This window comes from Phocoena sinus, chromosome 11, assembly GCF_008692025.1.
Source record: "Phocoena sinus isolate mPhoSin1 chromosome 11, mPhoSin1.pri, whole genome shotgun sequence".
NCBI lineage: Eukaryota > Metazoa > Chordata > Mammalia > Artiodactyla > Phocoenidae > Phocoena > Phocoena sinus.
This window is the reverse complement of record NC_045773.1, coordinates 26,132-54,041: the sequence shown is the minus strand read 5'-3', so window position 1 is coordinate 54,041 and position 27,910 is coordinate 26,132. Positions and strand designations below refer to the sequence as shown.

Genomic DNA, 27,910 nt, shown 5'->3' with positions numbered 1-27,910 from the left:
ACACTGTGGTTACTGCCTGTTGGGTCCCACCCCTCCAGGGGTGATTCAGGGATTCTTGCTCCTTCCACCCGCGGGTTTCCCCCCTCCCACTCGTGGAACTGGTCTCCCCACCCACTAATCCTGCCTTGGGATTAGCAGACCCAGGAGCTGCTGGGACTCCCACTGGCACTACAGTACTGGCCTGCCTGCAAACTGTCCAGAGGACCCCAGAGGGCCCTACATGCCCTTGTCAATCTATAAATCCCCGAGATGCGTGGGCAGAAATGGTGGCCACGGTCTAATCTCAAGGAGGGGCCTCCTGCTGTTTTGGGGGGAAAGGCGGCCCTCAGCCGGGAAGGCAGAGGGCAGACCCTGGTGCCCGTGGCCACAACAGCTGGTGAATCTGGGCGATTTAACCGGGATCCCTCCCTCTTTTTACTGACAGATTTGTCACTCTGCCTTTATTTTATGTCTCACGCACCCTCTGGAGCGGTGGTTCTCCAACCGGAACCAGCACCGCAATCACCTCCTGGAGGACTTGTTACAGCCCAGATCTCCGGGCCCGAAGCTTCTGCTTCGGCCAGGCAGAACATCTGCTTTTCTAACGAGTTCCCAGCATGTGTGACGCTGCCGCCCGATACCACACTTTTAAGAGCCGCTCCTCTAGAAAGTGAGGTCCACTCCGCAGCAAGGACCAGGTATATTTTTGTACCACGCACGAGCAACCTGGTGCCCGGTGAAAAAATGAATCAGAGAATGAAGGAAAATGAGCAGAAGCGGGGCGGAATGGTGAAGACCGAGAAAGGAAAGAAACCTGGGCCGGGCGCTTGCTCCGAGCTGCGCAGCCCCTCCTGCGGCGCGGCTCGTGGGCAGCAGGGCCCCCGCAGCCTTTGTGACGTCACAGCCCCGCCTGCCGGGAGAATGGTTGCCATGGCGACGTAAACCGAAGGCCCGGCCTCGGGGAGACGAGTCCAGGTGCGCAGAGGCTTCGGAGCGAGCGCTGTCGTGCGCAGCCCGTGAGTGCGCGCTGGACCCGGGCTGGGGGCGTGCGGGGTCGGGGCGGAGTGCGTGCGGGGCGGGGCCGCGTGGAGTCGGGGGCGGACACTTCGGGCGCCCTTCCAAGCCCCCGTTGCAACGCTCTCCCCCTTCCTTGCCCGTACTTTACTGGCCTTATCACATACCCAGCCATCTGGGCACCCTTCTTGCCTCTCGGCCCGGTCACCCTTGCCGTAGGCCCGACGGCCCAGACGGGGGTGTGGGGGGACCCCGTCCTGCCCGAGTACACGGTTCCGTTCGTGGAGGCTGCAGCCGGAATGTGGCTGGAAGGGTGCAAGTTTTGGAGTCGAGGAATCTTGGACTGGAGTCCCAGCCTGGGCCCTTCCTGGCTGTGTGCCTTCGGACAGCTTGCCGCTTTGCCTCCGCCTCTGCAAAATGCAAACTCGTTCAGTACATACTTAAGAAGCGCCATGGCGGGGCCAGACGCTTGAGAAGCCACGAATCGGTGCCTCACCCCGTCCTCATGGAGCTTACGTTCTAGGGGCAGATAGGCAATCAACCGATTGTCAAACTGATAAATCAAGTATTGGTAACTGGTCAAATGGGAGTGGATGGGGTGTTGAAAAGATGCTTCTCCGGAGGGGGGACGCTTGAGCTCAGGTCTGGGTGTGGGGGAGGCCTCATCTGGGAGCAGGAAGACTAGTTAGGGTGGCTGGAACCGAGCCAAGGAGGGGAGCGAGGTCGTAACTGCAGGTGTGGGCCTCGTGGCGCGCCCTCAGGGAGCGCCGCTGCTCTCAGCCACCCCGCGCGTGGGGCGGGGGCTGGGGGCGTGCCCAGCTGGCTCAGGCCTCGTCTCTCTCCCCAGGTTGGAATCTGCTTTAGCCAATGGCAAGCTTCTCGGTGAGCGCTCCCTCCTTCGCCCGGATGTCAAAGGTCCTGCCTCCTATGGTCTCCAAGGGCATAAGTTTCAACAGTAAGTTCTGGGCTGGGGTGGGCTCTCTCGGCGTCAGAGGCAGCCTTGGGGGTCTGCACAGTGAGGTCTAGATGTAATCAAGGGCCACAGTGATTCTAAATCAGGCCGTGAACCAGAAATCCCGGGTTTGCCAGGTTCCCTAGAAACTGCATGTTTTGCTTCCTAGGGCCACTGTAACAAAGCCCCACCCCAGGCCGGGCGCTTAAATAACAGAAGTGTGTCTTTTCACAGTGTCACAATCGAGGTGTCGTGGGCAGGGCTGGTTCCTTTCTGCGGCCGTGAGGGGGGGACTCTGTCCTATGCTCTCTCGCAGCTTCTGGGGGTTTGCTGGCGATCTTTGGGGTTCTTGGGCGTGTAGAAGCATCAGCTCAGTGTGTACTTTCGTCTTCACGTGGCGTTCTACGTGTGTGTGTGTTCCAAATAGCGCCTTTTTCTTGAGGACAGGAGGCATATGGTATTAGGCAACCACAGTAGCCCAGCATGACCTGGTCTTAGTTACATCTGCAGCCACCCTGTTTCTGAGCAGGCTCACGTTCGGAGGTCCTGGGAGTTAGGATTTCAGATATTCAAAAGCATTCGTCTCAGGGGGGACAGAATGCACCCCAAAACAGGCTTTGAGGAAAGTGCCGCCGTGGAGGTGGGGCTCTCAGCTTTGTGCAGACCGGCCCCGTGCGAAGCCCCTCCCCCTCTGGAGGCACACGTGCGCGGCCAGGTGCTCCCGCTGAGTGGCACGTGAGAGGCCGCTGGGGCTGAGGGGGCCGGAGGGACAACACGTCCACTGTCTGCGCGCTGTGCATTTCTTCAGCTTTTGGTTTAATTTTCCTGTGGTTCGGTCGATAGCCGCCCTTGTGACAAGCCCTACGTGCCTCCCAACGCGGCGGCTGCCATGTCTCTGTCTCCCTCCACGCGTGACACCCGCCACGCTCACGCCTTGTCCACGTACAAGCAAATGCACACAGAGACGGCCTGTCCTTTCCCACACAGCCGCGACGCTCCCTGAGCCTTGCTTCCCGTTAACCCAGACGTTGTGGAGACTGTTCTCTATCACAATGTCGAGCTCCTTTACACCTTTAGTGCTTGCAGCAAATAGCGACCCCACGTGTGCAGGTAGCATAATTCTTTAACCAGTTCGCTGTTGGGCTGCTGTCAGCAGCGGTCGCGCTTTTACACCGTGTGCTCTGCCTCTCACTTACTCTGCTCCCTAGTAAATTGAAAAATGAAGGCTGAAATGGGGTTACCAAAAAAAGAAAAAAAAAAGATAGCTCTGCAATGTTTACAGATAACAAATCAACTCTAAATGCACACACCCAAAACAATGCAACACAGGGGCGCTCTCACAAGACAATTGAAAGCTTTATAAACTATGCTGATTGACTCTATGGTACCAGGGGCTGGTTAGATGGTGGGCACCCTGTTACCCTCAAGATTCTGTGATCACACCCGTGGAGGTGACAAGCAAGCAGGAGGCATCCCTAGCTGGGTGGCCTGGTCTGGGTTGAGGGTCTGTGCATTAGGGAGGAAACCAGGCCAGGCCGGCACGGCCGAGCTGACAGACCCAGGGCATCGGCAGGCCGGGCTGGGCAGGGGTGCTGAGCAAGGCGGGTGAGGGAAGTCGACCTGGGTGAGGGTGTGTCGACTGGGGCTCAAGCCGGGAAGACTGCTGCGCCTGGCATCCTGGGTTCGGCTACAGGAGCTGGCGACCGCGGTGGGGGCCAGGAACAGTCTGAGCCCTCTGCGGGGGAGGGGCTAGGGGACACTGAACTCCGAGTCTGGGCCAGGTGCAGATGGGGGGTCTGGACCCCAGCCGCAGCCAGAGGCCGCGGGCAGGGGGACTGGCGTCAGACACACCTGTTCTCTCGGGTCGCCTCGGTCAGCCTCAGCTGCCCCATCTGTGGAGGAGGAACAGCCTGTCTTGCCGAGGGCTGCCGTGGGGCGGGAGGGCTGGGCACACGTGCAGCTCTGCCAACAGTAGGCGCGTCCACGTTGCTTGTGCAGTGTCTGCGCTGTTGCTGTTAGCACGCCCACCGCCCATCCTCCAGGGCCTGGGCTGCGTCTGCGTGCATGGGGCCAGAGTTGGACGAGATGCTGCAGGCTGCAGGACGAGGGGTGGCCGGGGGTGTGGGCAAGGACTTAGCTGGGATGGAACACGGGAGGAGTGGGCTCTGGGTTTGTTCCTCATTCGCACGTGCTTAGTGAGTGCCGGCTGTGTGTGGGCGTGGGTCCTAGGCCCTGGGGGCTCAGATGAGTAGCTCTGATGGAGTTGCCCGTCCTGGGACTTAGGTTGGGGCGAGGGACGCAGACGCTGGGAATCGGGCGATCGTTCTGTATCTGTAGCAGCCGAGGGGGCAGGGAGGTCTCTGGGAGGAAGCGGCATTCGACACCTGTGGGTCACTGTCCTGAAAGATGAACGCATGGAAGGGTGTCCTAGGCAGTGGGCGAGGCCAGCGGAGGCCCTGACGTGGGAATGGGCATGAGAGCTTGCGGAAGAGACAGAAGGCCAGTGTGGACCAGCGTGCAGGGCCTTGTGGGCATAGGGGGACCGCTGGGCTCCGTGGGGATGACGGGGAGGGTTTGAGCAGGACACGGCCCAGGGTCTGGGTTTTACGACTCTGTGGCTGGGGTGCCATTCCGTCCCCCTTGGGCAGGGGGCCACTGGCCACGGCTCCCTCGAGACCCTGGGCAAGGCCTGGCCCTGGCACAGAGGGCAGAGGATGCCTGGTGGAACCTTGGCCTGGCAGAGCGGCCGGCAACGCCAGAGTGGGCCCCAGGCTCCCCAGTCGGGGCTGGCGGGGGCAGGGCTGCGGGACCCCAGTGCAGAGCCCCTTCCGGGAGACCTGGCCTGCAGCTGGTCCCCGCATCTCTGGGGCTCCTCGCGGGGGCGGGGCCTGGGGGCCGTCCCTTTAGCGGCTGAGTGTATTTCCCCGTGTGGGTGGGGGGAGGTGGCTGCCGGGAGGGGTCCTCCCTGCTGAGGCCTGGCTATGGGGCCTGTGTGCTCTGCCAGCGTGCGTGCACGTGCCTTTCCCCGCCGCCGCTCACCCTGGGCGTGGGGGCCGGGTTCAGTCGTTGACTTTGGCGGTTTAGGAGCCCTGGTTTTAAGCGACCCAACCTTCATCTGGGGAGCTGCAAGGTCGGGCCGGGCGTGAGCACAGCTGCTCTGTGCCGGGGTGGGGTGCAGAGGTCGAGGACACGGAGGCGTCGCCTGCTTTCGGAGAGTTTGGGGGGACGGTGATAGGCAGCTCTCCTCTCTGTGCTCGTTCCGTTCGCGCCACTGGCCGTCTGTGCTGCTGGGACAGACCTGCAGGGTCCCCTGCCCAGAAGGCCCTCCCACTGGGGCTCCCTCCCCCTCACTCCCCCTCACTCCCTTCAGGATTTTATTCAGCGTGAGGCCCCGCAGTGAGCCCCGCGTGCAGTTCAATCACGGGGCGGCCGCACCTTCCCCGCGCTTCTCCATGCTGTGCCCTGCTTCATTCCGTCCTTAGCACGTCCCCCTGACCTGCCTGGCCTTTCCCTACTTACCTTGTTTATCTCTCTCCCCGGTAGAGTGTCGGCTCTGTGAGGGCAGGGGCTGCTCTGTACCCCTTACGCTGCTGCGTCTCCAGAACCCGGCACCTAAAAAGCCTTCAGTAAAATTCTGTTAGGCTGCAAGGTTTCCCCAAAGACCAGGCGCTTTCAACAGTGCCTTTCAACCCCGTGCTGAGGTTCACCAGGGCATTTAGACAAGGAAGGGAAGTAAAAGGGCTTCAGATGGGGGCGGAAGAGGGGAGACTCTCTGTTCACAGATCCTATATGTAGAGAATCCCCAGGAATCCCCAAGAAAGCTATCTGTGCTAATACAGGAATTGAGCAACATTGCAGGGTACAAGATCAACACTCAGGAATTAGTTGAGTTTCTATACACCAGCAGTGCACCATCCAACATGGAAATTAAGGGGCAGTTCCGTCCACACTGGCGTCTAGAAGAACAAAATATCTGTGAATGGGGTGACGTCACGGGAGGCGACCCAGCAGGAAGACCTGGGAGTCACTCTCTCCACACAGACGAGGATCGAGCAGGCAGGAACTGTCAGAACCCCGGACGAGCTCCGCAGCTTCCAGGAGAGAACTAAATGGAGAGGCTGGGAGATCCTGGTGACCTTTGGCATTTGGTGGAGGGGCCGCCAGTCCCCAGTCTCTGGTCCCGGAGCAGTGGGGAGGGTGGCCTGAGTTCCCGCCGTGGCTTGTGGGTGCCAGGGTGGGCAACAAGGACCTTGTCGTCCCAGATTGGGGCTGTGTGTTTGATTGCTGAGGGGCCAGGCAGAGGCTGGTCATTATTTCAGCCCCACAGCTGCCATCTCTTCCCTGCCATGTCTGTTGGGGGATTTAGAAACGGGGCCCCTTCCCTGGCTTTGGGAGCCAGACACGTAAGGAAAGCTTTGATGAGAGGTTAATATCCAAAATACACGGAGAGCCCTAAAACTCAACAACGAGTAAAAACAGACAACCCGGTTAGAAAGTGGGCAAAGAACTTAATAGACGCTTCTCCACAGAAGAGATGCAGGTGGCCAACAGGCACGGAGCAAGCAGCGACACGTCGTGAGCAGGGGCTCCCCGCTCCCTTCCTCTTGGGCTGTGGGCATGGCTGCTTCCCCCGTGCCCCACTGAGCCCAGGCTGGCAGGGGAGCTGGTGGCCGGGGTAGAGTTGCCTGCAGGGGAAGGGTGGGCATCCCAGGAACTAAAGGCTTGTGACTTTCCTGTACCCGAGGGCTGTGAGGGAACACTCACACCCCTGCACGTTCTCCTTCGTTTGTGCCAGTTCCTCAACTGCTTCCACTGGGTGCCAGGACGGCTGTGGGCCGAACCAGCCTCGTGAGGTTGGGATTCAGGGGTGGAAGGCAGAAGGAAGCAACAGGTGACTCGGGTGCTTTCAGACAGGAAGACAGGAGCTGGGAGACAAGCAAATTCACACTGTCTGGTGTGGCGGGAGTCGGGGAGCCCCTCTGTGCAAAGGCCCTGGGGCAGGAACCATTCGTCCTGTGTGAGGGGCCCAGGGAGGCTGGGTGGCTGAAGTGCGGGGGGCAGGGGACGAGGCAGAGCGGCTCAGCGAGCACCCCCCGGGGCTTGATCTGGGCAGCCGCCCTCCACGTGCACATCCATTTAACCGTCCACATCCACGCCCTGTGCCCACGGAATGACACACCAGCACCCACCACACCTCCTCTACTGAGGGCTAATTCCCTTCCCAGTGTTCGCTTTTCCCTCCGGCACGGCAGTCGACACCTGTGCGTGATTCCCACGTGTCTCTGGGATAAACAAGAAGGGGGATGGCGGGTCAGAGGGCCAGGCACAGGACCCAGGCTGGCCGCTCGGAACAACACCCGGGAAGCAGAGCTCAGGGCGGCGCTGGGGGTGGCGGGAGGACGCCTGGAACGCACCCCTCGTTCTCTGGTTCTGCCAGAGGGGAGAGTGGAGCTGGGGGCTGCTGGGCAGCACCTGCTATCTCGAGGGTCTCGCCCTGATCCCTGCGGAGCCCCAGCCCAAGGATGGGGAGGGCCTGACCCCGTTCACAGCCCCGTCGGGAAGCACAGATCCACGCCTTTCTCTCGTGGCGCCGGGGCCACGGGCGTTTCCAGAGGGCAGCACTGCCCAGGGGGTCGGGGCCAGCAGGCGTCGGGCCTGTGACTTCCCCGCTCGGCCTCGGGTGACACCCAACTCTCGCGTCTTGTCTCCCCGGTTCCTGAGGAGCAGCACGGGTCTCCCGAGCTTTGTGGGGACTGGACGTGGCGACCGGTCTGGGGCTGAGCCTGGGGAGGCGCGAGGCGGTGTGAGCTGCCGTCGTCCCACGGGAGAGAGGGCGGCCGGACCCCGGGAAGAAGCCGGGTGGGGGCAGGACGTGGGAAGGGCGGGCGTGTGGGCGCGGGCCCCGGTGGCGGGAAAGGCACGTCGAGGGTGAGCGCTGGGCCTCGGGGGTCGAGCAGGGCCTGGGGGGCAGCGGAGGCTGGTGAGGGGCAGGTGCTGAGGGGAGTAGGAGGGGGCCCGGGGGCACGTCTGGGGGAAGCGTGGGGCACCGCTCTTGCTGAGATGCAGGCGCCTGCAGGACCTCCTGGGGATGCCTGGCGAGCAGAGGAGCTCTGGGGGATTCAGTGCTGATGTGGGAGCGTCATCCCAACAGACCAGCAGGTCCCTCTCCCCTTCGTCATCCCCTTGGCTCCAGCAGTCCCTTTGCTGCTTGCCTGCTGCTGGTGCTGTGGTGTCAGCGGACAGGAGAGCAGTGGGCAGGGGGTCTCCGCGTCTTCCGCTGCAGCCCTCGGAAGCCCTGGGAGGCTCGCGGCCCAAGGGCTGGCTGGGTGGGCGTCAAAGGCTTAGGGGCCGTGGCCTCCATGAAAAACAGTCCCGCTCTGCCCTTAGGAGCAAAGAGAGGGGTGCCAAAAGGGACGCACAAGACGCCTTCTGTGCGCCAGGCACGTGTGCTAGGAATTTTTGTGGCCATTCTCTTGCACAATTCTCACAGCCTCCTGGCAAAGTCAGCATAATCCTCTCCAGTGTGGAAACTGAGGGTCAGCTGGTAGGGGAGACCGTGGGACTGGAGCCCTAGTATCTGGGGTCTCCCCAGCCTCACACTGTGTTCACAGCTGTACCAAGCCAAAGAGTCATTTGCTGTGGCCCTCACTTTTGTGTCTCCCCAGAAAAGAGTCCGGAATCCATGGACAATAGTTCTTCAGTCATTGAAGAAAAAAAGAAACATGGGGAAAAATCCAAAGGTAATTCTGCAGCTGGGAGTTGAGGTTCCAGTTGGTGGGAGGCAGACTCTCTCCCTCAGCACCCAGATGCCTTCAGACCTAGTTTTCAGTGTGACGGACAGAGAGAAATGCTTCTGTTTCCATTCAGAATTGGGTTACTGAAACGTGAAATGATAGGAACATAAACCACAAAGTAGGGTTTATTTTTCCTCCTGTAATGAGAAACGTGGGAGGCAGACCAGGGCTCCATGGAGCTCCACCAACGGCAGTTCTACAAAATCTTCCAGGTCACCAGGTCCCAAGTCTTTCTGATCCACCATCTTTATTTTCAGGCCTTTCAACCACAAGGTTGTCACATGGTCACAAAATGGCTGTGGCAGCTCCAGCCATCATACCTGATTCCAGGCAGGGAGAAGGAGCAAAGGGAAGGGCAAAATTGCCCACCTGCTAACTCAGATCTTGGAAGACCTCCTCCCCAGAAGCCCCACCCAGCCGTTGCTGCCTACACTCCATTGGTTATGGGCCCATCGGTATCTGCGAGGGAGGCTCAGAAGTGTAGCTTTTCAATGAGGCACGTGATTGCCACCTGTTAGGAGAAGGAAGAGGAGGCAGCTGGCTGCATGTGCCTCCTGCTCTGAGCCCCTGCTGTGTCCTCCACGCCTTGGCTTCCTGGCCTCCCTCCTGGTTCCTTTGCTGTCCCCACCCCAACCCGGCCTCACAGGCCAGTCTGATCCTTCTGCAGAGATGTGCAGATGCGAGCATTTTCCCCGAGCCTGCCCTTCCCAGGCCGAGCTCCCACCCTGGGGCCAAGCTTCCCAGTCCACCCTGCACCAACCCCAATTCCTCTTTGTTTTAGTTATCAAAATCCAAACCTGCCCAGAAGTAGAGACTGAAGTCCAACGAACTTGTGTGCTCATTGCCAGATTGGAAGCAGACAAGATTTTGCCACGTTTGCTTCATCTGTCCTTTTTCTCTGTTTTTTTGTCTTTGCCAGAATATTTTACTTTCTTTAAATTTATTTTTTTATTGAAGTACGGTTGATTTACAGTGTTGTGTTAATTTCTGCTGTACAGCAAAGGACCCGGTTATACACATATATACATTCTTTTTTATATTCTTTTCTACTATGGCTTATCCCAGGATATGGAATACAGTTCCCTGTGCTATACAGTAGGACCTTGTGGTTTATCCGTTCTATATGTAATAGTTTGCACCTACTAACCCCAAACTCCCAGTCCATCCCTCCCCCATACTCCCTCCCCCTTGGCAACCACAAGTCTGTTCTCTATGTCTGTGAGTCTGTTTCGGTTTCATAGAGAGGTTCATTTGTGTCATATTTTAGATGCCACATATAAGTGACGTCATATGGTATTTGCCTTTCTCTTTCTGACTTCACTTATGTGGTAATCTCTAGATGCATCCACATTGCTGCAGATTTTGCCACAATATTTTAAAGTACTTTCCAGATACGTCATTTCATCCCTACAGTGAGCACTTTTCAAATGTAGGGATCTTTTCTTACAAGCCCGTAAGCAGTTAACCAGGCCATCGTCAGATTTACCCAATTGTCTCAAAAACGTCTTCCCATAGAACACTTATTCTAATCGGGAGTCAGATGAGATCTGAACATCTTCGGTCTCTTTGAATCAAGCTGAGCCCCTTTCCACGTCTTTTCATTTTCTGTGCTTGTAGAGAAATGGCGTTAATTATCCTATAGAACGTCCCCGAGACAAACGTGTCTGTTCGCTTCCTGATGGTGTCACTGAAGCTGTTTCTCTGGGCCCCCCATTTCATTTGGCTGGACATTAACCCAGGATGATTGATAGGATCCATGTTCCCCTGTGTCTGCAGACTCCCTCCTGGGTGGGCTCTGTGCTTTCAGCTGTCTCGTGGTGGACCACCCAGTGACCTGCGGGTTCAGGTGTGACAGGCTGACCCTGCATCGCACATCCCACCAGTCATTGACCTGACAGTTTCTTCTACCTGTGATGTTTGCACTGAACTGAACGTTACATTAAGGGTCAGGGGTGCACACTGTGGTCTGTCTGTGTTTCTTCACTGAGGTATCATTCATTACAGTGAAATGCACAAATCTCAAGGCTACAGTTTGATAAGTTTTGATAAATGTGTACAATTTTGTGTCCAGCCTCTACCCCATATTCACCATCTAGAACTTTCCCATCCATTCCCCCAAGGACAGCCCATGTTCTGCTATCACCATGGAATCCTCTTATCTGCTCCTGACCCTTGTGCAAGTGAAATCACACCCTGTGCTCTTTTGCTTCCGGCTTCTTTCTCAGCATCACATCTGACATGCACGTAGCAGGAGTCCTTCGCTGTTGTGGTGCGTATTCTGCTGTGTACATACGCCAACAATGTGTGTATTCTTCTACAAGTGGACATTTAGGTTGTTTCCAGTTGTTAGCTACTCCAAATAATACTGATGCGAGCATTCAGTTTTTAAAAAAATGTTTACTGGAGTATAGTTGATTTACAATTGTTGTGTTAGTGTTAGGTGTACAGAAAAGTGAATCAGTTATACATAAACATATATCCACTCTTTTAGATTCTTTTCCTGTACAGGCCGTTACAGAGTATTGAGTATAGTTCCCTGCGCTATACAGTAGGTCCTTATTAGTTATGTATTTTATATGTAGTAGTGTGTATATGTGAATCCCATTCTCCCAATGTATCCCTCCCCCCACCTTACCCACTGGTAGCCATATGTTTTGTTTTCTACATCTGTAGCTCTATTTCTGTTTTGTAGATAAGTTCATTTGTACCCTTTTTTTAGATTCCACATATAAGCAATATATATTTGCCTTTTTCTTTCTGACTTACTTCACTCAGTATGACAATCTCTAGTTGCATCCATGTTGCTGCAAATGGCATTATTTCATTCCTTCTTATGGTTGAGTAATATTCCATTGTATGTATGTACCACATCTTCTTTACCCATTCCTCTGTTAATGGACATTTAGGTTGTTTCCATGTCCTGGGTATTGTAAATAGTGCTGCAATGAACATTGGAGTGCACATGTCTTTTAGAATTATGGTTTTCTCTGGATATATGCCCAGGCATGGGATTGCCTGGGATCGTTTTTTAAGGAACCTCCATGCTGTTCTCCATAGTGGCTGCACCAATTTGTTGATACGTTCCCACCGACAGTGTAGGAGGGTTCTGTTTTCTCCACACCCTCTCCAGCGTTTATTGTTTGTAGAGTTTTTGATGATGCCCATTCTGACCAGTGTGAGGCGATACCTCATTGTAGTTTTGATTTGCATTTCTCTAATGATTAGTGATGTTGAGCATCTTTTCACGTGCTTGTTGGCCATCTGTGTGTCTTCTTTGGAGAAATGTCTATTTAGATCTTCCGTCCATTTTTTGATTGGGTTTTTTTTTGGATATTGAGCTGCATGAGCTGTTTGTGTATCTTAGAGATTAATCCCTTGTCGGTTGCTTCGTTTGCAAATATTTTCTCCCATTCTGAGTGCTGTCTTTTCGTTTTGTTTATGGTTTCCTTTGCTGTGCAGAAGCTTTTAATTAGGTCCCATTAATTTATTTTTGTTTTAATTTTTATTACTCTAGGAGGTGGATCGAAAAAGATATTGCTGTCATTTATGTCAAAGAGTGTTCTGCCTGTGTTTTCCTCTAAGAGTTTAGAGTATCTGGCCTTACCTTTAGGTCTTTAATCCATTTTGAGTTTATTTTTGTGTATGGTGTTAGGTAATGTTCTAATTTCATTCTTTTACATGCAGCTGTCCAGTTTTCCCAGCACCACTTATTGAAGAGGCTGTCTTTTCTCTATTGTATATTCTTGCCTCCTCTGTCATAGTTTAGGTGACCATATGTGTGTGGGTTTATCTCTGGGCTTTCTATCCTGTTCCAATGCTCTATAATTCTGTTTTTGTGCCAGTACCATACGGTTTTCATGAATGTAGCTTTGTAGTATATTCCAAATTTAGGGAGCCTGATTCCTCCAGCTCCATTTTTCTTTCTCAAGATTGCTTTGGATATTCGTGGTCTTTTGTGTTTCCATACGAATTATAAAATTTTTTGTTCTAATTCTGTGAAAAATGCTATTAGTAATTTGATAGGGATTGCATTGAATCTGTAGATCGCTTTGGGTAGTATAGTCATTTTCGCAGTATTGATTCTTCCAATCCCAGCTTTCCATCTGTTTGTGTCATCTTTTACTTCTTTCATCAGTATCTTATAGTTTTCTGAGTACAGGTCTTTTGCCTCTGTAGGTAGGTTTATTCTTAGGTATTTTATTCTTTTTGATGTGATGGTAAATGGGATTGTTTTCTTGATTTCTCTTCTGATCTTTCGTTGTTAGTGTATAGGAATGCAAGAGATTTCTGTGTGTTAATTTTGTATCCTGAAACTTTACCAAATTCATTGATGAGCTCCACTATTTTTCCGGTAGCATCTTTAGGATTTTCTATGTATAGCATCATGTCATCTGCAAACAGTGACAATTTTACTCCTTCTTTTCCAATTTGGATTCCTTTTATTTCTTTTTCTTCTCTGATTGCCATGGCTAGGCCTTCCAAAACTATGTTGAATAATAGTGGCGAGAGTGGACATCCTTGTCTTGTTCCTGATCTTAGAGGAAGTACTTTCAGTTTTTCACCATCGAGTATGATGTTATCTGTGGGTTTGTCATATATGGCCTTTATTATGTTGAGGTAGGTTCCCTCTATTTGCACTTTCTGTAGAGTTTTTATCATAAATTGGTGTTGAATTTTGTCAAAAGCTTTCTCTACATCTATTGAGATGATCGTATGATTTTTATTCTCCAATTTGTTAACATGGTGTATCACACTGATTGATTTGCGTATATTGAAAAAATCCTTGCATCTCTGGGATAAATCCCACTTGATCATGGTGTATGATCCTTTTAAAGTGTCGTTGGATTCGGTTTGCTAGTATTTTGTTGAGGATTTTTGTGTCACGTTCATCAGTGATATTGGTCTGTAATTTTCTTTTCTTGTGATATCTTTGTCTGGTTTTGGTATCAGGGTGATGGTGGCCTCGTGGAATGATCTTGGGAGTGTTCCTTCCTCTGCAATTTTTTGAAAGAGTTTCAGAAGGATAGGTGGTAACTTTTCTCTAGATGTTTGATAGAATTCTCCTGTGAAGACATCTGGTCCTGGACTTCGTTTTTTGGAAGATTTTAAATCACAATTTCAATTTCATTACTTGTGATTGGCCTGTTCATATTTTTGATTTCTTCCTCATGCAGTCTTGGAAGGTTGTACCTTTCTAAGAATTTGTCCGTTTCTTCCAGCTTGTCCATTTTATTGGCATAGAGTTGCTTGTAGTCGTTTTTTATGATCCTTTGTATTTCTGTGGTGTCCATTGTAACTTCTCCTTTTTCATTGCTAATTTCGTTGATTTGAGTCTTCTCCCTTTTTTTTCTTGATGAGTCTGGCTAAAGTTTTATCAATTTTGTAAATCTTCTCAAAGAACCAGCTTTTAGTTTCATTGATTGTTGCTATTGTTTTCTTTGTCTCTCTTTCATTTACTTTTGCTCTGATCTTTATGATTTCTTTCCTTCTACTAACTTTGGGTTTTGTTTCTTCTTCTTTCTCTAGTTGCTTTAGGTGTAAGTTTAGGTTGTTTGTTTGAGATTTTTCTTGTTTTCTTAAGGTAAGATTGTATTGCTATAATGCTTCCCTTTAGATCCTGCTTTTGCTGCATCCCATATGTTTCGGATCACTGTGTTTTCTTTGTCATTCGTCTCTAGGTATTTTTAAAACTCCTCTTTGATTTCTTTAGTGATCCATTAGTTATTTAGTAACATATTGTTTAGCCTCCAGGTGTTTGTGTTTTTTACAATTTTTTTTTCTGTAATTGATTTCTAATCTCACAATGTTGTGGTCAGAAAAGATGCTTGATATGATTTCAGTTTTCTTAAATTTACCAAGGTTTGATTTGTGACCTAAGATGTGATCTATCCTGGAGAATGTTCCATGTGTACTTGAGAAGAAAGTGTAATCTGCTGCTTTTGGGTGGAATGTCCTGGAAATATCAATTAAGTGTATCTGGTCTAATGTGTCATTTAAGGCTTGTGTTTCCTTATTAATTTTCTGTCCAGGTGATCTGTCCATTGGTGTAAGTGGGGTGTTAAAGTCACACTATTATTGTGTTACTGTCAGTTTCCCCTTTTATGGCTGTTAGCATTTGCCTTACATATTGAGGTGCTCCTTTGCTGGGTGCATATATGTTTACAGTTTTTATGTCTTCTTCTTGGATTGATCCCTTGATCATTATGTAGTGTCCTTCCTTGTCTCTTATAACAGTCTTTATTTTAAAGTCTATTTTATCTTATATGATCATTGCTACTCCAGCTTTTTTTTTGATTCCCATTTGCATGGAATATCTTTTTCCATCCCCTCACTTTCAGTCTCTGTGTGTCTCTCCAGATCTCTTGTAGACAGCATTTATACGAGTCTTGTTTTTGTATCCATTCAGCGAGCCTGTGTCTTTCGGTTGGAGCATTTAATCCATTTACATTGAAGGTAATTATCGATACGTATGTTCCTATTGCCATTTTCTTAATTGTTTTGGGTTTGTTTTTGTAGGTCTTTTTTCTTCCCTTCCTCTTTTGTTCTCTTGTGGTTTGATGACCATCTTTAGTGTTGTGTTTGGGTTGCTTTTTCTTTCCAAAAAAATTATTTATTTATTTATATTTGACTGCATTGGGTCTTCGTTGCTGGGCACAGGCTTTCTCTAGTTGCAGCGAGCAGGGGCTACTCTTCATTGTAGTGCAGGGGCTTCTCATTGCGCTAGCTTCTCTTGTGGAGCATGGACTCTAGGCGTTGTAGGCTTCAGTAGTTGCAGCACGTGCTCAGGAGTTGTGGCGCGTGGGCTCTAGAGCGCAGGCTCGGTAGTTGTGGTGCACGGGCTTAGTTGCTCCTTGGCATGTGGGATCTTCCCGGACCAGGGATCAAACCCATGTTCCCTGCATTGGCAGGCGGATTCTTAACCACTGTGCCACCAGGGAAGTCCCTACTTTTCTTTTTTTTGTGTGTGTGTATCTATTGTAGTTTTTTGGCTTGCATTTCCCATGAGCAGTGTATTATATACAAGGTTGTTTTAAGTTGCTGGTCTCTTAATTTCAAATGCAATTCCCATTTCCTGCATTTGTGCTCTCCTCTTCTCATGGTTGCTGGTTTTGATATCATACTTGTGGATGGATGATTTCCTGCCTTTACTGTATGTTTGCCTTTACCAGTGAGCTTTCCCATTTGTTCTTTTCTTGTTTCTACTTGTGGCCTCTTTTTTTTCTCCTCCTGCCTAGAGAAGTACCTTTAGCATTTGTTGTAAAGCTGGTTTGGTGTGCTGAATTCTCTTAGCTTTTGCTTGTCTGTGAAGCTTTTGATTTCTCTGTTGAATCTGAATGAGCGCCTTGCTGGGTAGAGTAATCTTGGTTGTAAGTTTTTTCCCTTTCATCACTTTAAATATATCCTGCCACTGCCTTCTGGCCTGCAGAGTTTACGCTGAAAAATCAGCTGATAACCTTATGGGGATTCTCTTGTATGTTATTTGTTGCTTTTCCCGTGTTGCTTTTAATACTTTTCTTGGTATTTAATTTTTGTTAGTTTGATTAATATGTATCTTGGCATGTTCCTCCTTGGGTTTATCCTGTATGGGACTCTATGCTTCCTGGACTTGGGTGACTATTTCCTTTCCCATGTTAGGGAAGTTTTTGACTATAATCTCTTCAAGTATTTTCTCGGGCCCTTTCTCTTTTCTTCTTCTTCTGGGACCCCTATAATTCGAATGTTGGTGCATTTAATGTTGTCCCAGAGGTCTCTGAGACTGTCCTCATTTCTTTTCTTTTTCTTTCCTTTTTTTAAAATGTATTATTTATTTATTTATTTTTGGCTGCATTGGGTCTTTGTTGCTGGGCACGGGCTTTCTCTAGTTGTGGTGAGTGGGGGCTACACTTCGTTGTGGTGCATGGGCTTCTCACTAGGGTGGCTTCTCTTGTTGCAGAGCACAGGCTCTAGGCGTGCAGGCTTCAGTAGTTGTGGCACGCGGGCTCTAGGCGTGCAGGCTTCAGTAGTTGTGGCACGCGGGCTCTAGGCGTGCAGGCTTCAGTAGTTGTGGCACGCGGGCTCTAGGCGTTCAGGCTTCAGTAGTTGTGGCACGTGGGCTCTAGAGTACAGGCTCAGTAGTGTGGCACACGGGCCCAGCTGCTCCGCAGCCTGTGGGATCCTCTCAGACTGGGGCTCAAACCCGTGTCCCCTGCATTGGCAGGTGGATTCTCAACCACTGCGCCGCCAGGGAGGCCCCGTAGAGGTAGTCTTGATGCGTTTCTGGGGAGAGGTGAACTCCACGTCGTCCTACTCTTCTGCCATCTTGAGGGCCCCCCGCTGTGAACATTCTTGCGTGTGCCATTCTGGGGCTGTTTCCCCTGGGTGTACAGGGAGGAGTGGAATTGCCGGCTGGATGCTAAACTTTCGTAGTTGCTGCTGAACAATCTTCCAGAGCGACTGTAGCTGTTCACAGCCCACCAACAGGTGTGAGGGTTCCAGTTGCTCCATACCTCTCCAACACCAGGCACACATACTTCCTTTCTGTATTACCTGGTCCTTTGGGTGTGCATTAGTATCTCATGTTCCCTGTGACCAGCGAGGGGGATTACTTATGTTTATGGGGCATTGATGACTCTGTGCTGTGAAGCACCTGTTCCTCCTGCTTTCGGCCCACTTTTCTATCGGGTTGTCTGTCTCCTTATTTTAATGATTCCTAGGGGCTCTTTACATATTCTGATTACAGATCATTCGCCAGTTCTGAGTACTGCAAATACCTTCCCCCACTGTGTGGGTTGCCTTCTCTCTCTTGGTGGTGCCTTTTTTTTTTTTTTTTTTTTTGCGGTACGTGGGCCTCTCACTGCTGTGGCCTCTCCCGTTGTGGAGCACAGGCTCCGGACGCGCAGGCTCAGCGGCCATGGCTCACAGGCCCAGCCGCTCCGCAGCATGTGGGATCTTCCCGGACCGGGGCACGAACCCATGTCCCCTGCATCAGCAGGCGGACTCTCAACCACTGCGCCGCCAGGGAAGCCCTGGTGGTGCCTTTTAATAAACAAAAGTTTCTACTTTTGTAGTTCAATTTACCGATCACTTCCTTAGGGTTAGTACTTTTCAAGTCCTGTTTTAAAACTCTTTGCTGACCCCCAAGGTCTTGAAGATATAGGTTTACTGTATCTTCTCTGCATTTTTTTTTTTTCATTTCACAAGAAGATCTACAAACCATCTCTAATTGATCGAATTGTATCCATTTTGTTTGTAGGTTTTTTGGATTTTCTACTCTACTTCATCACCTTGAGTGACATTATTTTCCCTTTCTTTCCAGTCCTTACACCTTTTATTCTTTTTCTTGCCTATGGCATCCTGAGGACCCTCATGACAACACTGCTAAGATAGGCATCCATGCCTTGTTTCCAATGTTGGGGGCAAATATTTTACCTAGCGGTTTCTTGTGGCTACATGGATCGGTTTCCCATTGCTGCTGTAACAAATTACCACAGACTCCGTGGTTTAAGACACACACGTTTATTAGGGTTCTAGAAGTCAGAAGTCCAAAATGAATCTTACAGGGCTGGAAGCAAGGTGCCCCCAGAGCTGGCTCCTTCTGGGGCTCCAGGGGAGAATCTCTTGCCCGCCTTTTCCAGCTTCTAGAGGCGCCTGCGCTCCTCCACCCCCGAGAGCAGCCTCTTCCCGTCTCCGTGGTGTCTCCCCAGCTCTGCTTCTGCTGTCACTCTGCGTGCTGCTGTTCCAGGCCTCCGTCCTGTAGGGCCCCTTGTGATTACATTGGGCCCATGTGGGTAATCCAGGACCATCTTCCTGTCTCAAGGTCCGTGATCACATCTGCAAAGCCCCCTTCCTGTATAAGGGAACACAGTCACAGGCTGTGGACTAGGGCACGGACGTCTTTGGGGGCCACGAGTCAGCTCACCATTCTTCCTTTGATCAGATCAGGGATGTCTGCTTCTGTTCCTAGGTTGCTAAGACTTTTATTCAAAGTAAGCTTTGAATCTTAAAAAACACTTTTCCTGCCATCTGTTGAAATGATCATATGATTTTCTTCCTAATTCTGTTAATGGGGTGTAGTACGTTGCTTGATGTGTAAATGTTAAACCGACTGAGTTTCTGGAAGAGTCTGCCTGGAATGATCACCATTCTGGGTTTGGGGCTCGTCTTCACGTCACCCGTTGATTCCCTTCACGTTAGCGCTAAACGTTCCCTTCTTCCCGAACGCAGATGCCGCTTCTGCTTCGGAAGCTGGTCTCGGAGTAGCTACTTACGGCTGCGTGGCCTTGGGGGGCTTCTAACCTCTCGGTGCCTCTGTTTCCTCACAGGGGTCGCAGTGTTTCCCACCTCATTGGGTCGTTCCAAACATTAGTCCTGGTAACTACCGCAGTTAACCTCTTCCACAGAGGCCGGCTGTGCTGCCAGAAAGCAGGGTGGAACTGACACAGCCCCTGCTGACTCCCTCCCATGGGCTGGGGCCAGGAGCAGATAATTTTTCTCTATTCTTCTCAGCCTGAGCACAACTCAGTTTTTAAAACTCTTTTCTGATAGGAGCTAATTCTTACAGAAAAGTTGAAAAAAAATTTTGTAGCGTGCCCGTGTTTAGGCTTCTCTGACCCCTCCTCATGAGGGATGCGCGTCCTGGGCATGTCCGGGGTCAGGATGCAGACTCCTCTCACCCGGGCTGGTGTGGAGGCTGCCAGGCTTCTCCACTGCAAGCTCGTTTCGCTGCGGGAACTGACACATGTCTTGTGTGGAGGTGCTTTGAGACTCTCAGGGCATAACTTCATGTCTCTTTAACGGCATCCTCTTTCTGGGGGTGAGGGCATAAAATGGGACCGACCTCCAGGAAGGCAGGTCAACCTAAGTCTCTGAAGCCTGGAAACTGCTCACAGCCCTCTAGCCTCCCTTCGGAAAGTCACTCCGAGGGCCAGTCAGTGGTGGCGCAGTGGAGGACTCAGGATGTCCAGGGCGGTGCCGTGGGGCCCGCATTTGCCATGTGAGTGTGCCGCATGAAGCAGTGAGTTACGGTAGCCCTTAATATTTCCTTATGCTGTCCACAAAGAGTTAGTAACTTGAAAGTGTTTCTTTTTAAGGAAGATACAGAATTATCAAAAATGTGTATTGAAAAGTATTAGGAAAAAAATACCCGCAGAAATGTTATCAGCAGTTGTTTAAAATGGAGGAGTTCTTTTTTATATATGATATTTTCTTTTGCTCTCGAAATTCTTTTTTTTTTTTTGCGGTACGCGGGCCTCTCACTGTTGTGGCCTCTCCCGTTGCAGAGCACAGGCTCTGGACGCGCAGGCCCAGCATCCATGGCTCACGGGCCCAGCCACTCCGCGGCATGTGGGATCTTCCCGGACCGGGGCACGAACCCGTGTCCCCTGCATTGGCAGGCGGACTCTCAACCACTGCGCCACCAGGGAAGCCCGAGATTTTCTTTTTTTAACAATAAACCCTGTTTCTTCTAAATCAAGGGTAGTGGGGGAAGAAGCAACCATAGTTTTGAGCCCTTAGTTTGGTGCCCTGGGTTCCATCTTCTCTGACACCGGTGCGCTGTGCTGTGGGAATCTCCCCCTTACTACTGGGAGGGAGGCAGCAGGATTGGCGTCCTTGGCAGCCCTCATGTCCCAGATTCCTGCCCTGCCTTCCCCGACTTCAGGCACTCTGCCCTTACCAGCTCCCAAGCTCAGCCTTCCCCTGGGAGGCTCAGGGAGACCCCTGCAAGGACAAAGCGCAGGGCTCCCCCTGCCCCCTTCAAGCAGGTGCCTCAGCTCCAGGGTCAGCTGCTTCCATCACTTACAAAGGGCAGGTGGAGCTTCTCTCCCCTATGGACTGGGGGTTCCCGAGACTTTCAGCGAGAGAGGACAGAGGGCCAGGCACATAGCACAGGTCTGAGACACAGGAAGGTCTGTGTTCACAAGGTCTCTTTCAGATGGCAGGGACAGAAGCCCAAGTCCAAACAGGTTAAACCAGAGCTGGAAGGTCCAGGGGTGGACTTCAGGCACAGCTGGATCCAAGAGAACATTCGCTGCTCGCTTGTGCTTTCGTGGAAGCTCCCTTGCTGGGCTGGGAGGGTGCCGGGACCCCAGAGGCCCAGATCACCGGCTGGAAGAGGTGGCTTGTTTCTCCAGCGAGGCATCTCCCTCCCCAGGATCTGCAGTTGTTCCCGACCAGTCAGCCAATCCTTTCCATGTGTCTGGGGACCTGGATTTCTTCTTGCTCAGAGACCAGGAGCGGAATAAGTCTCTATCAGTGAGTATCTGTCGAGGAGTAGCCTGCCCGCAGCTTCTTCCTCCCTCACACGGCAGCAGCCACACTGCCCTTTGCTTAGGTCACTGTCTCACTCTGGAATAGTCAATGGCTCACCACTTACGATGAAAACCACTCGCAACTGCCTGGCCCCAGGTCTCTCGTCCCACTGTCTTACCAGCTTCATCACCACTGTTCCTGGGCTGTTGTCAGGCTGGGGGAGTTTCTGTGGCTACAGCCTCAGCCAACACACCTTAACTTCTGCTGTCCCCTGCATGAGGCGCTGTCCCCTCCTGAGACTCTCCCTGACCTTCAAGGCTCTAGGAAACCCCCTGCATGCTCTAACCTTGCAGAGTCCCCCTCACTGGAATTCTGGGAGGCCAGACACACACACACACACACACACACACACACACACACACACGCCCCAGGCTGTGTTTCTGGGACATACTCTCACATGCACAGGCAAGGCCTGCGTCCCGGGCTCCCTCATGGGCTGACTGTGTCCACCCCGACTCAGGGCTCAGCATCTGAGATTCCTTAGAGCAGTGGCTCCCTCTGTGACCCTGACCAGGACCAAGGACACAGAGGGACATGCGGGTCCTCCAGCCCCAGCCCTGTGCCTAGGATCCAGGCGGTGCCATCGGTGTTCCCCACCTCCTGCCTGGAAGGCGGAGCGACAGAGACATAGAGCCACTCTGAGCGGCACTCATGGCAACACGCACACACAGGACTTCCCCTTTCTCCACCAGTGCCAGCACAGCCTGGACTTTCTTCTCGCAGCCTGACGCAGCCTCAGGGAGCCTCTGCCTTCCTTCCAAAGCCCCTGTCCCCACCTCACACTCCTCTACCCAGCACAGCCCCGACCTCCTCACACTGACCCCAAGCAGCTGCCCAGTGTCTTTAAATTGCAGACCTTCTGCCACTGGAATTCTAGTGGGTGACATTTTCCTAACTTCATTGTACACGGATGTGCAAATTAGGGTCCCGCCACAGGCTAGAGGTGGAATAGGCGTTGCACGTGGCAGGGCCAGCAGGAAGTAGAGTTTGACCAGGGGAAGCCAAATGAAGACCCACGTGAGGGCTTATCTGATCGGGCAGTCAGGGTCCTGAGCCAGCAAGATCCCCAGGGCTTGGACAGCAGGAGGGGCTGGGCACTAGGCCTCGGGAAGAAGAGTCCCTCACCCCACCCTATCCTGAGACCCTCCCAAGTGAAGGGCTGGGGCCGGATGCAGTCCTGGGGTTGGCTGGCCAGAGGCCATGCAGGGTGGAGAATAGGTCGGGAGGTGCAGAGCCCCGCACGTGACCACGGGCTGCCCACAGTGAGTAGGGAGCTTGCAGATCAAACTTGGGATTTCCAGTTTCTTTTGGAAACTCCGAGGATCTACTTTCCCTCAACGTCGGTTTGTCAAGATTTAGCAAATCACAATACAAGACACTCAGTTTAAGTGTGAACTTGAGGCAAATGAGGATCACGTCTAGTGAGTGTGTCCCTGCACCACTGATCTGGAATGAGTATCTGAGCTGGCAGCCTGTGGTTGATCTGGCGCCCCGCCTCCCTGTCAACCGCTGGGCAGCTGTGCTCAGGTACCCAGAGCAGTTCCCGCAGGCTCACAGCCCCAGGGTCTTCTCCGCAAGTCACTGCGCACGTGCGCGCCTCCGCAGCGTGCGCGCTTCCGAAGCCCCCGCCGTCCCGGACAGGGCGCCGAGGAGAGGGCTGGTGGGCGGGAGAGGGGTGGGTGGCCGGCCCCGCCCGACCCCGTTGCCCTACACCGCCCACCCCAGGATCGGGAGCAGAAGAAGCAGCTGCGGGTGCACGAGAAGATGACCTACTCGTCCAGCGTGGCGGCCAAGCACGCCAGCCTGCGGCGCGAGCTGCAGCTGGAGGACGAGGTGGCGGAGCAGGGGGCGCGTGAAGAGCAGCTACGCATCTTCCACGAGCAGATGGCCTGGAAGCTCTCCATGACCCGAGGTGCGCCCCACCCCCTGCCCCCCAGCCATGACGCCCCAGAATCCCGTCTTCGCCCTTGCGGTCTGAGCAGTGCGTTTAAAGGGCTCGGGAGATGCGGGGCTGTGGTGCAGCGTGCGTGTGTGGCCGGGGTCTTCTCTGTGCCTGACCTTTGCCTCCCGGGGTACAAGGATGAATTCCACATGGTTTTCTGCTCTAAAAGCCTTTGAATCCCAACATTGCACGCATTCTGAATGCTGACCTGCACAGTGAACGCAGGCTGGACAATGTATAAGATGTAGGCACTTCCCTTGGTGGCGAGCATCTGAGCTTCAGCATTGAATGGCTTCTCTGTCCTGGACAAGTCAGCTTTGTACTGCAGCTTCCGCTCCTGGCTGGTAACAGTACCAGCCTCATGGGTGGTCAGGTTCAACGTCTTCAGACACTGCAGGTACTGAGAGGGAACTATGTGGGTGTGTGTGACCTGTTATTATTTTTATGACCCTGTAGGAAATCTGAAGTACTAAAAATGCACTAATACCCTGCCAGTGAAATATAAACCAGTAAACTAGAAAGAAGCAATTGAGATCAGAGAGCCCTGGACCCCATGGGCTACAGGGGCCCTGAATGTGAATTTGAGCGTGGAGAGACCGCCAGCCTCTACCCCTGATGCCCGAGGCTTGTTGTTTTGGGTAGGAAGCCCTGAGCTTGCTTGGACGTTTTGTGTGTGGAGCTCTGCACCAGGGAAGCAGCGCTGCATGTGTTTTGTCTCTGCCTCACTGTCCATTTCTGAGACCTGGGAGCAGCAGATGGCATCTGGGTGGGGAAAGCTGGACCCAGCAGGTCTGACTTCCAGTGAGGAGCCCGGGGAGGCCAGGCCAGACCTCAAGACTGAAAACGGAACTCGTGTACCACACCGGCTTCTTCGGGAAAGGAGAGGATTTGAGGGAAAAGGCCGAGAGCCCCACGGTTCCATCCACAGCTGGAGGCCTTCCTCTCCAGAAAGGCAGGGAAGGAGGCCCGCATGGGCCTTGAGCCCAACTGCGGTGCCTCCCTGCTTGTGCTCTGGAAGGTACACGTAACTTCCACCTGGCTGAAACCCTGCCAGGGTAGACTTAGCTGCTGCCCACATTGTGTGCTTAGGGAACCCCAAGGAGAGATCATGCTGCCCCATCTTTCTCTCACCGCCCCCATTCTCTCACTGTCCTGGCCGATAGACCTTTCATTATTAAGTCCAGCCAGGTAAAACTTCCAGGGTGGGCGTGTCCAGAGCTTCATTCCAGGTGAGAAGGGTGCTACAGCAAGAGAGACTCGAGTCAGACATATGGAAGGACTTCCCACCTGGCCAGTCTCTAGCCATGGAGGCTGTACTATGTCAGCAGAGCCTGCTTTCCTTTTGCTGGAGCCAGAGCTGGCTCTCTCGCAATCCCTGTAGTAATCTGGGCCTCACAGCCAGGCGTAGCACCAGGCCGGCAGGCCGGCTCCGCACTGCCTGGCTGTGCCCACCCAAGGCTGCAGGCTTGGGTCTCTCTCCCACTTCCTGCCCGCCCCAGATGCCTTGTGCCTCTTGTTGCAGAAAGGAAGATGGAACCTGATAACATACACAGCTACATCGCCCAGAAGCGGCAAACATTCCTCCTCCAGGTAGGCTGGCTGCCCCGCGGGCCCACGGGCTGTCCCTGTGCGGAGCGTGACTCCCGCTTCGGTGCCCTCAGTACGCCCTGGATATGAAGCGGAATGAGATCCAGCGGCTGGAGAGGCTGGCGGCCAAGGAGGAGGCCGAGCTGGAGCGGGCGGAGAAGTTTCTGGAGAAGGACGCTGCTCGATTTGAAGAGTTCCTCAGGGAAAACGACCGCAGCTCCCTGCAGGCCCTGAGAGTGTGAGCTGCCCGGACCCCAGCCTGTGCACACCCACCACCCAGCCAGCCAGCCAGGCCCCTCCTTGGCAGCTCCCCCGCCTCCCGCCTTGACTGAAGGCAGAGTGCACACCCTGTGATTGGCTCCCTCCCCGCCCCACCCCCAGGGCTGAGAAGGAGACCAAAGCGAAGATGGAGACGATCGTCGAGATCCGAGATCTGACCACCCAGATCATGATCATCAAGAGGTGAGGTCAGGCGGCAAGCTGGGCCCTGTGCCCTCCGGGCCGGCACATCTCCGGGAGCCAGAGGAGCCCCATACAACACACACCTCTGAGCCTCGGCTCTCTAGGGACCCCAAGCCCTGTGGGGCTTTTTCAGAAGAGGCGACCGAGGCCAGGAGAGAGTCGGGGGCCTTCCTGAGGCCACACCACCAGGGCAGGGCTCGCTCCACCCTGAGAGCGGCTGCAACTCAGGGGGTGTGAGCCGCGCTGGTCCCGGCAGGGCGGCCTCCTTCCCCGCACACGGAGTTCCGGCGCCTGTCCTTCGGGGGAGGCCTGGGAGCTCTGGGCCTGGCCTCCCCTCCTAGGGGCCCAGGGACGGAGCCTGACTTCGCCTGTCCCCTCCCGGGTCTAGTGAAATCTCCAAATTTGAAGACACTCTGCAGCGTTACAAGATCTACAAGGATTTCCTGTACAAGCTGTCACCCAAGGAGTGGCTGGAGGGACAGGAGAGAAAGCGCTTAGCTCTCACAAGGACCAGGGAGGCGGTCGAGGCCTCCAAGGAGAACGTGCTGTTCTCTACACTCGGGGACAAAGGTAGCAGGAGAGAGAGGGCGTGCCGGGTGCCCCTAGAGCCTGTGTCCAGCTGGCTCCAGGCCCCTTCCCCTGCTCGCAGAGCTCCCCCACTGGGCTCAGCCCACACACTCCTGGGAGAATTGCCGGCTCTCAAAGCAAACCTTCCTCCTGCCGCTGAGGGTGACCTCGGGGAGGGTCCTGGGGAACTCTGTGCCCCTGAGCCATCTGAGAGTCCTCCCGTGCTTCCTGTAGGACCGGAGATCAAGGGCCAGACGGATCTCAGAGGTATGTGGCTGCCCCAGGTTGGAGGGGCCCTGCTCCGGGCTGGGGCAGATGGACAGCCCTCCTCTGCTTCCTCTAGAGGAGCAGGGCCCAAAGAAGGCCACCAAGCTCCTGCAGGTGCCGCCGCTGAGGCAGGTCCCGCCCAGCACTGTCAGCCACCAGGGGGGCCCCCAGCCCAGTGGGCCTGTCAGGCTGGACCCCAGGTGAGTGGGCTTGGTGGGGGGTGGGCGACGGAGGTGACTGGCCTGCTGCGGAGCGGCCCCCAGTGGCTCCGGCCAGGGGCACCCCAGCCGGGGTGAGAGGGTCAGGAGGGGCTGTTTCTAGCCTGGACGGTCTGGAGTCAGACTCAAGCCTGAAAAGCGAGATGTTTCCCAAGCAAAACTTTCTTTTTGTCTGATTTGGTGAACTTGAGTTGGGGTGGCCCAGTTGGGCGCTGGTGGGACAGTCACAGGTACACAGATGAAGCAGCTAGGTGGGCGCCTGGGACAGGATGCACCTGCCCACGCCCTCTGTGGCAGGAGTGCCGGCTGGCGGCTGGCAGAGCCTCTGAGCCTTTCAAGAGAATCAGGAAGTCTGGATTTTCATATGGAAGTCCCAAATTTTAACTGTGACAGTTACTTTTAAGTCTTTTAAAAAATATGGTAAGGGACAAGCAAATCAGACAGATCCAGACCCGGTGACTTGCCCCATGGTCCCTCCGACACTCTACCTCTGGGACCCCCAAGCCCCCCGGGCTCTCCTGGGTCTCTTCCTGCTGTGCCCCTCCACCCCCACCCCCCCCCAACGCCCGCTGTTCTCCAGCTGTGACAGGTGACAACGGGACAGACCTCCTGCCCCACTCCCTCCTCCGTGTCCCCTCGCTCCTCTAGCCCAGCCACCCCAAACCCTGGCCCCTCCTGCAGAGCTGCCCACGCAGCGGGGAGGGGACTGGGGCCCTGAGCAGCCAGGCGAAGCTGGAGCCCTGGCTCTGCTTCCAGCACCTGCCCTCGGGGCCAGGGCTGCAGAGGCCAGGAAGTTTCAGCAAAGCACTGCCGTGATCGCACTTGGGTCTTCTGCTACTTTCTTCTCTGATACTGTAGTGTTGTGGACATATCACCAACTGCACAAGCCACGCACGTGCAGCAGGTTAACTCTGGTCCCAGGAACCCCTGTCGGGGGTGCTGTTTCCAGCTGAAGAGGTTACATGTGTGTGCTTCCTCGCCCTACGTTGCCCTCAGCCCTGGAGCTCCCAGCAACAGGCTCCTGTTGGGACAGACCCTGAGAACAGAGGTCTGGGCCCCGCCCTCTACTAGCCATGTGACCAGGGCCACTGAGCACGTGTGGGCAGGTTGTGGGCTGCACGAGGCACTTGGCCGAGAGGGCAAGTGGGGGCTAAAGCCCAGCCCAGCCCCAGGCTCTGTCTTCCTGGAAGGAGGATTCTTAGAAGGGCACCTTCTGGGCCGAGAGTGACCTCGGCAGGTGACTGGCTGTCTGAGGAGTATGTTTCTCACTTGCAAACGGGGCGGGGCACAGGCCTGGGAGTGTGTTAGCTGTCGGCGTGGGCCCTGCGCTGTCATCTCCGTACTTCACGATGGTCGGGGCCTGGAGTCTCTCAGGCCTCGGCCCAGCTCTCCCCGGCTGCAAGCCACCCTCGCCAGCCCCGGGGCCAGCAGAACCTGTGTGTCTGCATAGGGTGCAGGCTGGAGCAGGCCAGGAGGGGTGACGAAAGCAGGTTTGAGGTCGGTCCAGGGCCCCCTGCAGTGTCGCGGCCCAAGCAGCCTTTCCTGTGGCCTCTGGGCCCGCCCAGCCTGGTCCCTGCCCCGTGGCATGCGTGTCACAACAGCTGTGCGTGGGACCAGCAAGGACACGTGGCACGGCCGAATCTGACAGGGGAGGTGGGCAGAAGAGGCGCACGGTGAATGGGGAGCCGCAGGTGCACAGCTGCTGAGCACCCGGAGTGCGGGAAGGAGCCGGTGGGGAGGGGCAGAGCCGCCTTGGGATGGGGGCTCACAGGCCCCGAGGGTGCGAGCTGTAGTCTGACCGGAATGAGAGGAGCTAGTTGGGTGCTGACCCTCTCCCCCT

The 27,910-nt window shown here is 53.9% G+C and overlaps 1 protein-coding gene across 5 annotated transcripts in view; it reads left to right on the top strand.

The window, feature by feature from the left end:
• The first annotated feature begins 930 nt into the window (after window positions 1-930).
• Window positions 931-27,910, top strand: part of CFAP100 (cilia and flagella associated protein 100) — a 46,157-nt gene continuing 19,177 nt past the window's right edge. For 2 of the 5 annotated variants that reach the window (XM_032647296.1, XM_032647294.1), the window contains exons 1-11: window positions 931-995; window positions 1,841-1,948; window positions 8,611-8,685; window positions 20,870-20,970; window positions 22,753-22,939; window positions 24,492-24,559; window positions 24,631-24,794; window positions 24,938-25,018; window positions 25,407-25,588; window positions 25,820-25,852; window positions 25,929-26,052. In XM_032647296.1, coding sequence (XP_032503187.1) covers window positions 1,861-1,948; window positions 8,611-8,685; window positions 20,870-20,970; window positions 22,753-22,939; window positions 24,492-24,559; window positions 24,631-24,794; window positions 24,938-25,018; window positions 25,407-25,588; window positions 25,820-25,852; window positions 25,929-26,052 — 1,103 coding nt within the window. In that variant the 5' untranslated portion in view covers window positions 931-995; window positions 1,841-1,860. The remainder of the gene's footprint in view (window positions 996-1,840; window positions 1,949-8,610; window positions 8,686-20,869; window positions 20,971-22,752; window positions 22,940-24,491; window positions 24,560-24,630; window positions 24,795-24,937; window positions 25,019-25,406; window positions 25,589-25,819; window positions 25,853-25,928; window positions 26,053-27,910) is intronic. The other 3 variants (XM_032647297.1, XM_032647298.1, XM_032647299.1) reach the window with 3 other exon arrangements.